General features: G+C 36.0%; 1 protein-coding gene across 15 annotated transcripts in view; it reads right to left on the bottom strand.

Annotated features, from left to right (window-relative positions):
- Window positions 1-17,842, bottom strand: part of USP34 (ubiquitin specific peptidase 34) — a 258,619-nt gene that overhangs the window by 147,205 nt on the left and 93,572 nt on the right. For 12 of the 15 annotated variants that reach the window (XR_002342703.1, XR_002342702.1, XM_021087489.1 and 9 more), the window contains 8 exons: window positions 14,781-14,906; window positions 14,472-14,601; window positions 13,791-13,826; window positions 13,193-13,323; window positions 10,832-11,445; window positions 7,829-8,043; window positions 2,389-2,504; window positions 2,169-2,296 (listed from right to left, as the gene is read on the bottom strand). Coding sequence is in view for 13 of the 15 variants with exons in the window: in XM_021087489.1 (XP_020943148.1) it covers window positions 2,169-2,296; window positions 2,389-2,504; window positions 7,829-8,043; window positions 10,832-11,445; window positions 13,193-13,323; window positions 13,791-13,826; window positions 14,472-14,601; window positions 14,781-14,906 (1,496 nt within the window). In the remaining 2 variants the exon portion in view is untranslated. The remainder of the gene's footprint in view (window positions 1-2,168; window positions 2,297-2,388; window positions 2,505-7,828; window positions 8,044-10,831; window positions 11,446-13,192; window positions 13,324-13,790; window positions 13,827-14,471; window positions 14,602-14,780; window positions 14,907-17,842) is intronic. The other 3 variants (XM_021087491.1, XM_021087499.1, XM_021087500.1) reach the window with 1 other exon arrangement.

Genomic DNA, 17,842 nt, shown 5'->3' with positions numbered 1-17,842 from the left:
CAAACAAACAAACAAACAAAAAAAAAAACAGCCACCACAAGATGTGAACCCGATTTCTAGTTAAATATTAAACAACAAAGGGGGTGATAACAACCCAACCCCTATTTCCACCCTACTCACTGGTCACAAGTCTTACCTCACTCATTGACTGCAAAAGACCAAGGTGAAAAGCAGCGTTGTGAAAATTACTCTTTATCTCATGCTCTTACTTAATGACAACATTCTGCGAACCTGTCTACTATGTGTTACTTTAAACCTTCTGCACCAAAGAAATGTCATTATATGCCTTCTAAAACAATCTGCCTAAGGCATATATGCCGCACATCATAGAGACTGACTATGTAAACATTTTGTATACAAGTGTTTACTGTGGATCCTGGATAAATGGTAGAATTATGAGCGATTTATGGAAGACTTTAATTTTCTTTTTCAGATCTCTATACTTCCTGAGAAGTAATGAGCCCATATTACTATCCAAAAGAAAACTAAGTACATTTTATAAAATAAACTGGAATAAGACCAAAGAAAAGCAAAGACAAACAAAAATTGCTAATAGGTCTATAAACCAGGGCAAGTGAAGAACTAAAAAGAAAATGAAAAAGTTAGCACAGAGAAAATTAAAAGAAATATAAAACCTCTGCTAAGTACATAAAAAAGTGACATCAAGAAGTAGACATTCGTGGAGGTTTTTTTTTTTGGTCAAATGTGAGGAAAATGGTAAATGTGTTAAGGTTGCAATGGCCCATTTGTTTCAACATTTAAGGAAGAGTTCTCCTATTAGTATTAGTACTCTTGTACAGCATGCCTTTCTTACTGTGATGGCAAACTCAGAGGCTACACTTGGAGAAAGGATTGTGTTTAGAATAGGATTTATAACAGTTTTCCTGATTTTAAACTTTTTTATATAAATGGAGTAATACAAATATCCTTTTTTGTATCTTGCTTTTATCTGATATTTTGTTGATGAGATTCATCCACATTATTCCACGCAGTTGTAGTTCTTTCACTGTTACTATTACATATGATTTCATTCATTTTCCACAATTTAATTTCCCTTCCTATTTTTTGGGGGGGCATTTGGATAGCAGTACAAAAAATAGTTATTTTGAATAGTGCTTTTAAGACCGTTCTTGAATGTGTCTTTGTGACTTGTGGATATATTATTTTAAGGCACATATTTAGCAGTGGAATGACTGGGACATAGGGTATGTGCAGATGCACATATGAGGAATATAAATTGATATAACTTTAAAAAACTGTTAAGTAGTTTCACAAAGACTTTAAAAAGATAATCAACATTTAAAAATTTTCTATAATACCTATGTAACTGATGAAATTATCATCCAGCCACTAAAAGCATTCCTTTTAAAGAATATATGCCAAATGAGGCAATTAATTGATCCACTAACAGAGGTATATTAATGGTTTCTAACACCTGTATGAATAAGCAACTTTTCTCTTTTGATTGTTCATATTATAGCCCTTTAATGATAACAAGTAGAAAATAAAATATTGTATATACTTTTTCTAATTCAATTAGGTAAAAAAAATTTTGAAGCAGTTAGATATTCAACAAAATTAGACATTAATGTTGGGCCTGAGAATATTAATAAATTCAATTAACATATTTCACAATATCTAAGAATGGAGTAACATTATCAAAGCAGTATAATACAAGGGAAACTGGAAATTTTATCAGTGGAACAGAAATGAAAATCAAGCAACTTGTGGTAGTAATTTGAGCTCCAATAAGAAGTACATCAAGAGACCTTGAAACTAGATAAAAAAACACTAACCTATTCTTTGTGCCTACAGAAGTCAAAAGATCCACCCAGATGGATGGATGGATGGAGGAACAATGTAAGTTGAACTTCACTTACTTAGCTTCCTTTTTATATAAGTTCAAGAACATTTAACTGTAAACTGACAACATGGTAATCACCACCATGTTCCTAGAATCAGGAGTGCCAGAAAATGCTAAAAAATTCAAGACTGAGTGATAAAATATAAACCGGGAGAGAGAAGAGAATTTAAACGTAATTATAAACACTACGATTACTAAAAAAACAGGCTAATGATATATTCAATGTATGAATCCACCATACCTAGTTAGTAATACACAAAATGAACTTTGTTTATTGCATAAAAAAATTTAAATTCCTATTTACCTGTTGTTTCCTAAATTTTCAAGGCAACCTTCAATGAATCTCATTCGAATCTGTCTATCTGTAAACCAACATACTAAGGAACAGAGAAGTTTCTCTGCTTCATTTATTAATCCTTCAGATAGATTAACCTACAAAAAAGGTATATACATAAAGTTACTGTTTATACTGATTGTATTTTGCTGCAATTTTTGTAGTCTTTTGATTCTATTAAATAACTTACTGCATCATCATCCTGGACTATATCCCACAACAAAGTGTTTCCTTTCTTGCAAACGTTATCCAAATTAATGTCTGTCACAGCATTACTGTTGAATTGATGTTTATGAACTGCAGGTCCTGAAAAGGCAAAATATAACACATTATAGAGGAATGCAGCTGAATGAAATCATAAAGTGAATTACAGCATTCATAAACTTAACAAATTCAAAGTAAAAATTAACAATAAATCTGTTCAAAAATCACAAGATAAAAACAGGATTAACACAATAGTTGCAAGTTATGAAGGGGAGAGTACAGTTCTGTTTAACACTTGATGCGAAGTTCCCATTGTGGCTCAGTGGATTAAGAACCCAACATAGTGTCCATGAGGATGTGGGTTTGATCCCTGGCCTTGCTCAGTGGGTTAAGGATGTGGTGGTGTTGCAAGCTGCAGTGTAGGTCGCAAATGTGGCTTGGATCTGGTGTTGCTGTGACTGTGGCATAGGCCAGCAGCTGCAGCTCCAATTTGACCCCTAGCTTTGGAATTTCCATTTGCTGCAGGTGTATGACTGAAAAAAGAAAAAAGAAAAAAAAATTTAAAAAAGAGTTTGAGGAGTTCCCATCGTGGCTCAGTGGTTAATGAATCCAACTAGGAACCATAAGGTTACGGGTTTGATCCCTGGCCTCGCTCAGTGGGTTCAGGATCCGGTGTTGCCATGAGCTGTGGTGTAGGTCACAGACGCAGCTCAGATCTGGCACTGCTGTGGCTCTGGCATAGGCCAGTGGCTACAGCTCTGGACCCCTAGCCTGGGAACCTCCACATGCCACGGGTATGGCCCTAAAAGGACAATAAGACAAAAAATAAAAATAAAACATAAAAAATAGTTTGATACTACTAAAGTGAAATAAGAGTTCACAGCCTCTTCAGTATTTCTTTTTTTTTTTTTTTTTTTTTTTTTTTGTCTTTTGTCTTTTTTGTTGTTGTTATTGTTGCTATTTCTTGGGCCGCTCCCGCGGCATATGGAGGTTCCCAGGCTAGGGGTCGAATCGGAGCTGTAGCCACCGGCATACGCCAGAGCCACAGCAACTCGGGATGCGAGCCGCGTCTGCAACCTACACCACAGCTCACGGCAACGCCAGATCCTTAACCCACTGAGCAAGGGCAGGGATCGAACCCGCAACCTCATGGTTCCTAGTCGGATTCGTTAACCACTGCGCCACGACGGGAACTCCAGTATTTCTAATAGTTATGATTACTTAATGTTCTTCACTGTATATAAATAGCTGAAACCCAAATTAAGCACGAAGCACACAATTTACTTTAAGTAACTAAAAAGCTGGAGGTCCCTTTGTGGAACAGTGAGTTAAGAATCCAACTGCAGGGGCTTGAGTTACTGTGGAGACACCAATTCAATCCCTGGCCCGCCTTAGTGGGTTAAAGAATCTGGCTTTGCTGCAGCTGCGGCATGCGTTGCAGCTGTAGCTTGGATTCGATTCCTGGCCCATAAACTTCATGTGCCACAGATGCAGCCATAAATAAACAAAATATTTTTTTAAAGAAAACTGAAAAGCCAAGAGACATTCCTCTAAATGACTTTCTGTAAAGTGTCTTATATCAAAAGGTTTTTCTAAATGAAATGAATTACCTAAAACGTTCAATTAAATTCAAATATTCTATTATAATAATGCAAACTGAGTATCAGACTATAAATTCTCCCTAGCATGCTATATTAAGCAAAAATGGTTGTTTTAAAACAGTTTTACCATTAAATTTCCCTATTAAATTGTACAAACATACTAATTTTATTTAGAGATTGAGTTTTAGAACACTTTCAGCACCCTAAAATATTCTCTCATACCAATTACATTTAACCTCTGATCCCATTCTCCAGCCCTAGTCTGTTTTTCCACCCCAATAAATTAGACTTTTTTGGAAATTTCACATAAATGGAATCATAAATTACATATGTATACTCTTCTGACTTTGTTTACCTAGCAAAATTTTTTGAGATTCATCCATGTTCAAGCACCTATCAAGCAGTATATTCCTTTTTTTTTTTTTTTTTTTTGTCTTTTTTTTTTGTTGTTGTTGTTGTTGTTGCTATTTCTTGGGCCGCTCCCGCGGCATATGGAGGTTCCCAGGCTAGGGGTCGAATCGGAGCTGTAGCCACCGGCCTACGCCAGAGTCACAGCAACGCGGGATGCGAGCCGCGTCTGCAACCTACACCACAGCTCACGGCAACGCCAGATCGTTAACCCACTGAGCAAGGGCAGGGACCGAACCCGCAACCTCATGGTTCCTAGTCGGATTCGTTAACCACTGCGCCACGACGGGAACTCCAGTCTATTCCTTTTAATTACAAAATGCTATTTCATGATGTGAAAACATTACAGTTTATGTATCAATAGTTAATGAAAATTTGGGTGGCTTCCAGTTTTTGTCTAATATGAAAAATGCTGCCATAAACATTGATGTAATAACAAGTCTTTATATAAACATATACTTTCCTTTCTCTTGCATGAACACATAGAAGTGGAATTGCTGGGTCAAAGTAAATGTACATTTAAAATTTGAAGAAATCGCCAAACTGTTTTCCAAAGTGGCAGTGACACTTTACATTCACAATAATGGTGTGTGTAGGGCATCACTTCCTATTCATCCAAATCCTCCCCAACACATGTGTGTGTGTGGGGTGTCATTCTTTTAGCCATTCTAACAGGTGTGTGGTAGAGTCTCTCTGTGCTTTTCAATTTGCATTTCCTTAATGACTAAGGATGCTGAGCATCTTTTCACATGCATATTAGCCATTTGTGTACCTTCTTTGGTGAAATAAATCAAATCCCAATTTGTACTTAAGTTGTCTGGATATAATCCCTTTATTAGATATGCAATTTGCAAATATTTCTCCCAGTTGGACTTAGGTTGGTTTTGGCTTGTTTTGATATTTACTTTTAAAAATTAATTTTATTAAAGTACAATGTCTATATATAATCAAGATACAGAACATTTCTATCACCCCAAAAGTTCTTGTGACCCTTTATAATCAATTCCCACCATCAATCACTAAGATTTCAATCATTATAAATTACCTTTAGAATATTTTAGAAGTATAATAAAGGATATATATACATTATGTTCTCTCCTGTCTAGTTTCAAGTGCTTAGAATGTTTTCTAATATTCATCCATGGTGTTAAATGTATCATTAGCTTTTTTTTATTCCACTATGTGAATATATCACAGTTTACTACCAGATAACTTCAACTGAGGCTCATAAATGAAGTAGATATGAACATTCACGTAAAAACCTTTGGTTACATTTTCATTTTTCTTGGGTAAATACCTAAAACAGGAATTTCTGGGGCATATGGCACTAGTTTAACTTTATAAGAAACTAATAAGAGCTCTCTAACCTGGCTGTATCATTTTATACTCCTTGACAACAATGTATGAGAGTTCTAATTGCTTTACATCGTGTCATCAGATATCATTAGTCCTTAATTTTTTACCTATCACAGATGAGTAGAAGTATCTCTTTGTAGTTTTATTTTTGTCTTTTTAGAGCCACACTCACGGCATATGGAAATGCCCAGGCTATGGGTCGAATTGGAGCTATAGCTGCTGGCCTATACCACAGCCACAGCAATGCCAGATCTGAGCCAAGTCTGTGATCTACACCACAGCTCATGGCAATGCCGGATCCTTAACCCACTGTGCAAGGCCCAGGATGGAACCCATTTCCTCGTGGATACTATTGGGGTTCATTACTGCTAAGCCATGGCAAGTGCTCCTCATTGCGGTTTTAATTTGCATTTCTCAGATGACTAGAGATACTAGTAGTTACTCACCATTCCTCTATCTTCATTTATGAATTAACTAAACTATTCATATCTTTTGCACATTTTATTTTTTGTCTTTTTAGGGCCACACTAGCAGCATATGGAGGTTCTCAGGCTAGGCAGGGGTCGAGTCAGAGCTACAGTTGCTGGCCTACACCACAGCTACATCAACACGGGATCTGAGCTGTCTGTGACCTACACCACAGCTAAAAGCAATGCCGGATTTTTAACCCACTGAGCAAGACAAGGGATTGAACTTGCATCCTCAGATTCATTTCCACTGAGCCATGATAGGAACGCCAGCTCATTTTAAAATCGTATTGTCTGTCTTACTGTGTGGGAAGGGTTCTATATAGTATTAAATATAAAGTAATACAAGGTAGATTTGAAGAGCATTAATATGTTTAATATCTTGCTAACTTTCTAACTTCATATAGTAAAAAATATGTACAATACTGAATAAAAGGAAATGGGATAAGAATAAAAATATGGCGAAAACTTAATATGGTATCAAATTCAACTGGCCTCAATCTTACCCCGTTTATTTCTCAACAATCACAGTAACACAACAAAAAAAATCAAAATAGTAGCCTTATCTAGATTATATACAAGTAATATTTGAAATGACAAAGTTGTTGCCACGATCCACAAGTTACCTTGTCTCCAAGTCTGACCATGGCCTTAGAGAATAAACCTAATCAATCTATCAAGTTTACTTAGTTTGTCATTTACTGGCACCCCAAAACCTATTTCCTAGGCTACCAAGGGCTGATGGGATATAACCAAGCAAGAGGTTAGATATCGATCTTTATTTTTTAAACTTCCTTTCTCTGTTCTTATTTTTATTATTTTGGCCTCAGCATACAGAGGCTTTTTGTGAAAATCTCAGTTCCCAGACCAGGGATTGAATCTGGGCCACAGTTGTAAAAGAGTTAAGCCTTAACCACTAGACCACCAGGAAACTCATATAGACCTTTAAATCGCCAATTCTAAAACTGCTTTTCCCTCTTCATTTTTCTCCCTTTCCTCCTTTATCTTCTACTATTCTCTAACTTCCTCTAATCTCTATTCTTTCTAGTTTGGTCATGTCCTATTACTTTTCTGGACTGATTTAGAGTAACTGGAACCATCATTTGTTGAACATTTTCATCACTTCAGATGAAAAAAACACTTTACCCGTCCTCTTATGTCCCCCCAACCCTCCTGAGCCACAGGGAAACATAATCATAATCTATCCTTTCTATCTCCACAGATTTGTCTATCCTAGTCATTTTATATAAATGGAATCATAAAATATGTGATTCTGTGTAATCTAATTTTAAACCCTAAGACTACTGAATATAAAATCTAATAGTCACATCTTTTCTCAAATTCAGAGCTATGTATAATTTTTATACATATAATTTATTTCCCTTGTTAAATACCTCTTGATGGAACTGGAATCTTAATATACATAATGGAATATTCAAAATTAATTTCATTGCCTTGGAAAGAAAACTATAATATGAAAGTTATTTGGCAAAAACACTGAAGCATCATAACATTAACTACTTATTCCTTTTAACAATGTTATATAAATTACTCCTATTTTAAGAAATACACTCTACTTACTACAGAACCTTACCTTGACTAAGATGTTCATGGTAGATAGATGCTAAATTGGGAAGATGTTGTTGGAGATGAGATGTTAGCTCTGCATGTGAATTAATCTGAACTAGCTCCTCTTCACACCCAGATTCTTCACCATCAAAATCAGCCATATTTTTTTCTGATTTTGCACTGACCTGGGAGCTACTGCAACTGACATCATCTGCACTTAACATATCATCAACCATGTGACTGTAACACAGAGAGAAGCACAACGTTTATTAATTACAAATTTACACACACTTTGTGAATAACAAAAATTATCTCAAAACATTTGGCACAGTTACAACATACTCAAGAATAAAGTTACATTTGTTTGTTAATAATATGGAGTATTGACAGCTTTACAAAAACTAAAAAGCCCACAATGTCAGCACTACATATTATTTTTACAATATACACACATATTATATGGCTCATCAATACACTTCACTAAAACAACTTCAAAAAGAATAATTTGGGGGAAAAATCAGTAAACTTATTGATAATTATTTTATAAACTCAAATCTTAAAATATGTTTATATTTGTTCATACAACTGCAGAATCAAATGAGATAACTATCAGAAAAAAAAATTCAATTTAAAGCTGCCATTTAGGAGTTCCCTTTGTGGCTCAGTGGTAACGAATCTGACTAGCATCCATGAGGATGGAGGTTCAATCCCTGGCATCCCTCAGTGGGTTAACGATCCAGCATTGCCATGAGCTGCAGTGTAGGTCAGACACAGCTTGTATTGCTGTGGCTGTGGCGTAGGCTGGCAGCTGGAGCTCCAATTCAACCCCTAGCCTGGGAACTTCTACATGCTGCGGGTGCCACCTTAAAAAAAAAAAAAAAAAAAAAAAAAGATAAAACTGTAATCTAGATATGGCTAATATTATTTGGGGGACTTTTAACTTAATAAATACCTATTAAGCACTCACTTCTAAAATATACCATAAAGAATGTTCTAAGGATGTAAGGACAAAGGGACAAAAATAACACAAAGAAGTTCAGGACTGATTTAGAGACTTGCAAGTAGAGCCATACTCAGAGAATATGGAAATGGCTAATGTTAAAAAATTAAATCACTAAGTCTTGTTGGGTAGAGGGCAGGTGTCAGTAGGAGTGTGGGCATGGGTAGAGGGTTGATGCGAAGACTAAAAGGAATGTGCCATGTGCCAAACAGAAATTATTACCCTCCTCAGCTCTATGAACGAGCTGCTTCAGTATTAAGATGTCCTAGAGAGAACCCTGAATGTGCATATCTATAATTCAGACCATAATCCAGTGGTTCTCAATCCATAGCTGAAGGGAATGTTTGGTAATGTCTAGAGACAGTTTTTAATTATCACAACGTGGGACATGTCTCTGGTATCTAGGGACAGAGGCTAGGGGATGCTGCTAAACATCCACTCTACAATGCACAGGGCAGCATTCACATTGCTGCATATCCAAAGCACAGAATTACCTGGCCGAAAATGTCAATAGTGCCATGACTGAGAAACACTGCCTTAAACTCATATGAATTAATGGTAAGAATAAAAAGGCAAAGGAGGATAAGCAATGAGATCCTGCTATACAGCACAGGGAACTATATCTAGTCACTTGTGATGCAACATGATGGAAGACAATGTGAGAAAAAGAGTGTGTGTGTGTGTATGAGACTGGGTCACTCTGCTATACAGCAGAATTTGGCAGAACAGTGTAAATCTACTATAATAAAAACATAAAAATCTTAAAAAAAAAAAAAAGGCAAAGGAAATAAAGTAGGGATATGAATGGAGATACAGTTCTCCCAAACAACCACAGTGAAAATTTCCAAAGGCCTGGCAAAAAGGTCTAAGAAAAAAAACTGATTAATCACATATTTATATGTCATCATTATCTGAACTATTACTACTTGCAATGGCAGTAAAAATGAATGGCAGCTAATATTTATTAGGCTCTTATATGCCAATGACATTAACTTAAGAAATACTCAAAATAAACCCACGTGACAGGTACTACTGTTCCTATTTTATAGACAAGAAAATGATGGAAAGTAAAATTGAGTACTTTGCCCAACATTGTAAACACTATTAAGTGACAGAATCACCTACTGTTAAACACCATAGGTATACTCCACAGATCATCAAAAGACTTTATACTGAGGCTTTGTCCTTACTAATATTATAAAATGTTCATAAAATTTCCCTTTTCATGATGATTTTTTTTTGGTTTTTCATTTTTTTTTATAATAGTTGTTTACAATGTTGTGTCATGCCCACACTTTAATGGAAGCTTCCACAAGATTTTATATTTACTTTTAGCCAATTATTATTATACGGAGCTGAACTGTCCAATACAATAGCCACTAGCCACCTGTGGCCGCTGCACATGAAAAAGTGGGTAATCTAAATGGAGATGTGCTGTAAGTAGAAAATATATACAGATTATTAAAGACAGTACAAAAATATTTTAATTAAGTTTACACTGATTAGGAGTTCCTATAGTGGCACAGCGGAAACAAATCTGACTAGGAACCATGAGGCTGCAGGTTCGATCCCTGGCCTTGCTCAGTAAGTTAAGGATCTGGCGTTGCCGTGAGTTGTGGTGTAGGTAGTAGTTGCAGCTCAGATGCAGCTCAGATCTGGCATTGCTGTGGCTGTGGCGAAGACCAGCGGCCACAGCTCCAATCAGATCCCTAGCCTGGGAACCTCCATATGCCATTGGTACGACCCTAGAAAGACAAAAAGGGAAAGAAAAAAAAGTTTACACTGACTACATGTGGATATATGTGAGATATTACTGATTTATGATTAAAATTAATTTTATGTTTCATTTTGCTTTTTAGAATGTGCCAATTAGAAAATTAAAAATTATATATTAGAGCATGCATTTGTAGCTTACATTATATTCTTACTGGATAGCACTGATCCAGAATATATTGCAATTGAATAAATATAGGCTATAATTACCTCCCTTAAGAAAATATAAGTTGTTTATTTTTTAAGTAGACTCACCCATCATGGTGGTGATGATGGTGATGGTGGTGGTGGTGGTGATGTTGTGGACCAATAAACTGCCGACAATTAAATAATTCATTCCCAATAGTCTCCCCAAGAAAGTCCCCAGTGCGTGTAATACAAGATTCCTGAGATGCTTGTGCTATATGAGCAGCATTCATTTCCCCTGAAATATCATGTTCTGGGTCTTCAGAGTGTGAACAGGCATCAAGCATTCGTATTCGATTATCTACTGATGGCAAGGACTCAGTGTTAAAAACCAAGTCCTTTCCTGTTCCATTGCTTGTCCCACTTCTTTCTGATGGGCCTTGGGAATCCCCTAAGCAAATGCCTGCTTGACTTTCTAACTTTCTGTTCCGAAGATCTGTACCACAACTGCTTTTAGGAGGATTATGACCATGATCATCATCTTCATCTTCTTCTTTAAGAGCTTCAATATCCGCAATGTCTTCAGACTGTACCTCACTGCCAGGGCTCCCTGCTGACTGGCTTGCATGGCTAGAATTCACCTCATTGCTAGATCCGTCACTATGTCCACTACTGCTACCAGGACCACTGCTTCCATCTTCACCACTGTTGGCAGTTTCATCAGAACTTCCCTGCATGGACTCCTATATTTAGAAACAAAGAGATTAAATAAATATTTAAACTAATCAGAAAAAAGCAAATGGCATTAACACTCTGTACTTTTTTTAAAAGGCTGCCACAGTTTGGACACATTTCCTTGGAAAACATAAAATGGAATTAAAATGTCAAAGCAAAGTAAAGAACCTCAATGATACTAAAAACATAGGAGAGGAATTTCCTGGTGGTTCACTGGGTTAAGAATTTGGCAATATTGTACAACTACAGATGTGATAAATTCATTAATTAAAAAAAAAAAAAAAAGAATTTGGCATTGTCCGAGTTCCTGTCATGGCGCAGCAGAAACAAATCTGACTAGGAACCATGAAGTTTCAGGTTCAATCCCTAGCCTCACTCAGTGAGTTATGGATCCAGTGTTGCCGTGAGCTATGGTGTAGGTCACAGACACGGCTCAGATCTGGCATTGCTGTGGCTGTGGCAGCTGTAGCTCCAATTAGACCCCTACCCTGGGAACCTCCATATGCCTTGGGTGTGACCCTAAAAAGCAAAACAACAACAACAAATAACCATTTGGCATTGTTAGTCAGGTGGCTTGAGTCACTGATGTGGCACAGGTTGGATCCCTGGCCCAGGAACTTACGTATGTCAAGGGTACACTATGGCCAAAAATACCAAATAAAGAAGTTCTGTCTGTGGTGTAGTGGGTTAAGGATCTAGCATTATGTCTGTGGCTGTGTAGGTTGCAGCTGTGGCTCAGATTTGAACCCTGGCCCAGGAACTTCCATATACTGAGGGTTTGACCATAAATAAATAAATACGTAAATAATTTTAAAATAATAATAAATAGCCGCGGGAGCGGCCCAAGAAATAGCAACAACAACAACAACAAAAAGACAAAAGACAAAAGACAAAAAAAATAATAATAATAAAATAAAATAAAAATAAAAAAATAAAATAATAATAAATAAAAGTTGAAAAAAGGAGTTCCCGTCGTGGCGCAGTAAGTTAACGAATCCGACTAGGAACCATGAGGTTGCGGGTTCGATCCCTGCCCTTGCTCAGTGGGTTAAGGATCCGGCGTTGCCGTGAGCTGTGGTGTAGGTTGCAGACGCGGCTCGCATCCCGAGTTGCTGTGGCTCATGGCATAGGCTGGCAGCTACAGCTCTGATTAGACCCCTAGCCTGGGAACCTCCATATGCCGTGGGAGCAGCCCAAGAAATGGCAAAAAGACAAAAAAAAAAAAAAGTTGAAAAAAGACAGGAGGAGCCTGAACAGGGATCATTATTTATATCCCTAGTTTAAAGAATAAGCATGGCACAAAATCAAAAATCAAGACATCTGGAGTCCTGTTATAGTGCAGCAGATTAAAGTCTGGCATTGTCACTGTAGCAGCCTGGGTCACTGCTATGGCACAGGTTTGACCCCTGGCCTGGGAACTTCCAAATACCACAGGCACAACAGCAAAAAAAATCTCTCAGAGTTCCCATCGTAGCTCAATGGAAATGAATCTGACTTGCATCCATGAGGATGCAGGTTTGATCCCTGGCCTTCTCAGTGGGTTAAGGAACCGGTGTTGCCATGAGCTGTGGTGTAGGTCACAGACACGGCTCAGATCTGGCATTGCTGTGGCTCTGGTGTAGGCCAGCAGCTACAGTTCCAATTCAACCCCTAACCTGGGAACTTGTACATGCTGCAGGTGAGGCCCTAAAAAGACCAAAAACAAACAAACAAAAAAAATCAACTCTTTAAAAGGGAGGAAAAGTGTTTTCATACCTCTGTATCTGAAAGTCGCTGTTGCACATGTTTGGTTCTATTAATAAGTTGCTCATCCATTTCAATGTCACTGCCTCCACTTTGATGAGTATCACTGTTATCACTGCTTTGAGGACTGGCTGCAGGTGACCCTGTATTAAAATGATTTTTTCTTTTTACTTTTAATTTGTATTAACACCGATCTGTCAGAATGTCATAATCCTTTGATTCTTTGATATACCAAAGCTTCATGCTAGGCAGCCAAAAATATAATCTAGAAATATGTTAACATTTGCCATTTATTTCTAGAAGATATATGATTTCAATTAAAAGTAAAGAAACTAATGATTTAAACAAAAAGGGTGAGATAGATAACTACTTAAGGGTTTCCATCTCCTGTACAAAATGAACTTTATGACTGATACAAGTATGTTGTATAAAAACAATTAATTCTAGAGGATCATCAAAATAAAACTAGATTGTAGCAAATGGATACTGCTTGTTTGTCACCTCCATATCCATAATCAGAAGGAAAAATAAAGGTTTTGTGTAAGGCATTTAAAAATAATTAAATAAAACTGTAAGTCATCTTGCCATATATTTCTAAAACTCAACTTACAGGGTGATGGTGCAGCTCTTCTGAGCTCTTCTTCCTCTGAAGGAAAAGGGAAAAACAGGACAGAAATACTCTAAGTGACTGAATTTCTTTGGGACACATATCAGTTGTTCTTATTATATAATCAACAAGATATAGGTGGGGAAATCTGCAATAGTGTCAGTCCCCACCACTTGCTGTAGTAGCTGTGGGTGCCTGCACAGAAAAGCCTAAGAAAGGAGTAGTATATGATGTCAGGAGACAAAGACAGGGATAAAGTTGGCTAAAGTCTTAGAAAACCTTGTAAAGCTATACATGTAAAAACCACACAAAACACAACTGAAATGACAGGAAACTTAGAAAACAGAAAGATATCATTATGTTCTATTCTCAAAACCATTTCTAAAACAGCATTGTTGATTATTTGTCTTCTAACCACAAGCTCTAAAGCGACTATGAAATAGTTTTTGTTTTTTTTGTTTTTTTTTTTTTTAAGAGAAGAACCAACAACTACTGGAACTTTATTGCTATCACTTGAACAGTAAACCAAAACATGCCCTAACCCTAATTTATTAATCTTTTCATAAGACCAATAGCTCCCATTCAAACTCATTTCAAAACTGAGATTGAACTGAAATTACGTGGCAGAAACCACTTCAAATCTGAGTTATAAACTTTGGACAACATACATTATACTTTACTAACCTTTCTTATTTCCAATGGGAAGATTAGTGTTTAACAAAGATGCAAAAGAACTCTGTTTAGATAGCTGGGCCTTAGCTGCTAGTGCATTATTCCATAATGCTTTAATTAACATCGATGCCAAGTACAGTGTCTTAAAAAAAAAGAGAGAGAAGTTGAAATTAGAGGTTTTATGAAACATTGTAACAGATATAATATCCTTTTGCCTAACTGAAATGTCAACAACAATAAACTACAAGTTAACTCATCTCAATCAAATAAATTTTAACTTTCAAAAAAAAAAAAAAACTCATACTGAATGTTTTGAATTACCTGTTCAGTATGAACTCCTGGCTCAAGAGCTGAGACCAGATTAAGAAGATGTCTAAGTGGTACTGGATCCAAATTCTTGATAAGTGAAGGAAATAAGTCATGTATATACCGACTACAATGTTTCAACTAGAAAATAAAAGTAGAACAACAGTCAAAAATAACTACACTGCATAAATAATCTGATATCAAAAAAGTTACATACTTTAAAAGTGAAGAAGGCGGTAATCACACTAATATTTTTTAATATATTGGTAAAATTTTAATTACCAAATATCATAAATCACAGTACATAAAACTGTGAAAATAAAACTCCACTTAGGCAGAACTTTATCTTACTCAAGCAAACCCACAAATGCTTTTTAACTACAGGAGGAAGGCCCAAAATAAATACAGTTTCTGGAATCCAGGTATAAAAAGGATTCCAATTAAACTTAGCCACATATGATTAACACAAATACAAGTTAAATAGTGAATTTAAATGTAGGTAATTACAAATAAGATAAATTACACTTAGGAGAGAAAACCAAACAAAAAATTTTTAAGTGTACAGTGGACACTTGAAAAACATAGGTTAGACCTATGAGGGACCACCTACGTGTGGACTTTTTTCCCCACTAAATATGTACTATAATACCACATGACCAACAGATACGGACCAGTAGATATGGAAGGCTGACTACAAAGTTAATACATGGATTTTCAACAGCATGGAGGGCTAATGCTCCTAATCCCCATATTGTCCAATGATCTACTGTATTGTATTTCTCATATTAAGAGGTTAGAAAGTATTTATAAGATGTTCATTTTAATAGAGTACACAACAGAAATCCTCTTATACTCAAGGTCTACATAATATAAACCAGTCAAGTCTCCTGTTATACTAAGCAGAATTATGTAAATATGAGGGAAAATATAACATTTATAAACATATGATTGTTAAATATTACAATGTCTTTTACAGCCATGAAGCAGTTGACTGCTAAATGAAGATACAACAACAAATATAACTAGGCCAGAAAAACCCAATTTCAGGGTATATCCAGATTATATAAAGTATTCCTAAAACTTCACAAAACCCCACAAACAACCCAATTAAATAGGCAAAGGACTTGAATAAACATTTCTCTAAAGATGTACAATGGCCAATAAGCACATGACAGGCTACTCAATATCATTAGTCATTAGGAAATGCAAATAAATGCAAATTGCAATCACAATTATATACCACTTCACACCTACTAAGGTGGCTAAATTTTTTTTTAAAGACAAGTAAAAAGCATTGGCAAGAGTGTGAAAAAATTAGAACCTATCTGTATTGCTGCAATTGCTGTGGAAAAAGTTTGGGGTTTCTCAAAAAGTTAAACCTAGATTTACCATAAGACTCAGGAGTTCTACCCCAAGGTACATATACAAAAAAACTGAAATCAGAGACACAAACATGTATCTATGTATCCATGTTCACAGAAGTAATATAATAAATAGTTAAATGGTAGAATATACTCAAATGTCCACTGATGAATAAATGTCTTACACATACACATATTTATCACAAAAGGAAGCAAATTTTAATATATGCTATAACATGGATGGACCTTGAAAAAAATGGTGTTTAGTAAAATCAGCTAGACACAAATACTGTATGACTCCATTAAATGAGGTACCTAGAATATGCAAATTCATAGAGACACAATGTAGAACAGAGGAAACCAAAGTCCCCTGTGGGGAGGGAAGGAAGCAGAGTTATTGTTTAACAGGTATAGCCCTTTTGTTGGAGATAAAAGCACAGTTTGAATACAGGTAAGTGATGATTAAAAAACACTGTGAATGTATTTAATGCCACTGAACTGTATACTTACAAATAGTTAAAATGGTAAATTTTGGTTAATTATGTTGGCTGTTATTTGTACAATAAAAAATGTGAATAAAGAGTTTCCTTTGTAGTGCAGTGGAAATGAATCTGACTAGTATCCATGAGATGCAGGTTCCATCCCTGCCCTTGCTCAGGCTGGCAGCTATAGCTCTGATTCAACCCCTAGCCTGGGAATTTCCATATGCTGCGGGTATGGCCCTAAACAGCCAAAGGGAAAAAAAAAAAAAAGTGAATAAAAAATAATATATTCGTTAAAGATCAACAAAAAACTCAGAACAAATTTTTAAAACGCCTCATGGGATTAATGAACACTTTAAAAACAACATGACAAAAATCCTCCCAACAAAAAAATGACAATATATATTAGGTATTTATCTTCATAAAATATTAAAAATAAAATATTTTGTTCAAAAAACAAAAAACTATTCTTCATGTATACTATACGGTTTTGACAGAAAACAAGAGTGGCTCTAGTATATTATATTACATTCAGCCAAATTCTTGAAGTACAAAGAAAACAGACATTTCAAGTGTGTAGAAACGCAGAATAAAAAATGTATTAATTTCTCATCAAGGATGTTGAAGGAGAAAATCAAGACGACATGACTGCCAACTGACCTCTGAGCTGAAACTGGGTGACTTGAGGCTCCTCACTCCCTCCTCTGTCACTGGAATGTGTGCTCTTCCGGCTGTTCCCAAAGTGGGAGCTATTTCAAGGACATAACCTTAAGGTGCTGTTGAGACCATCTAGACAGTATATACGCCTGAACCCAATTAAGGCCTCAGATTTGGCAGGTGGGTACAGAGATCTACTCATCTTGCAGCCACTGAAGACAAGTCTCCTAAGTTAAGATCCCTTGTTTATTAAACCTACCATCTACCAGTCTGAAGTGGTCTCTGCCTCTTTCTTTGGTCTTTCCCTGACCTCTGTGTCCAGGCCAGTTTACAAACCAACACGGAAAACAAAAGCCTACTCTGTGAAATCCACAAGAATAAACAAAAAGTAACCGTAGAGTATGGAATAGAGAATTATAGAAACAGGAATGAGGAAAAAGGATTTGTGGTGAATCATATACCTAAATACAAAGTTAATATAAAACAACTGTGGAAATTATGATCATCATGTAGAACTTAAAAGTTACACAACTTTATAAAATATAAATAATAACTGAAAAGTGGAAAATAAAAGAAA

Source organism: Sus scrofa, chromosome 3, assembly GCF_000003025.6.
Source record: "Sus scrofa isolate TJ Tabasco breed Duroc chromosome 3, Sscrofa11.1, whole genome shotgun sequence".
Taxonomy (NCBI): Eukaryota; Metazoa; Chordata; class Mammalia; order Artiodactyla; family Suidae; genus Sus; species Sus scrofa.
This window is presented reverse-complemented; position numbering and strand designations above follow the sequence as displayed.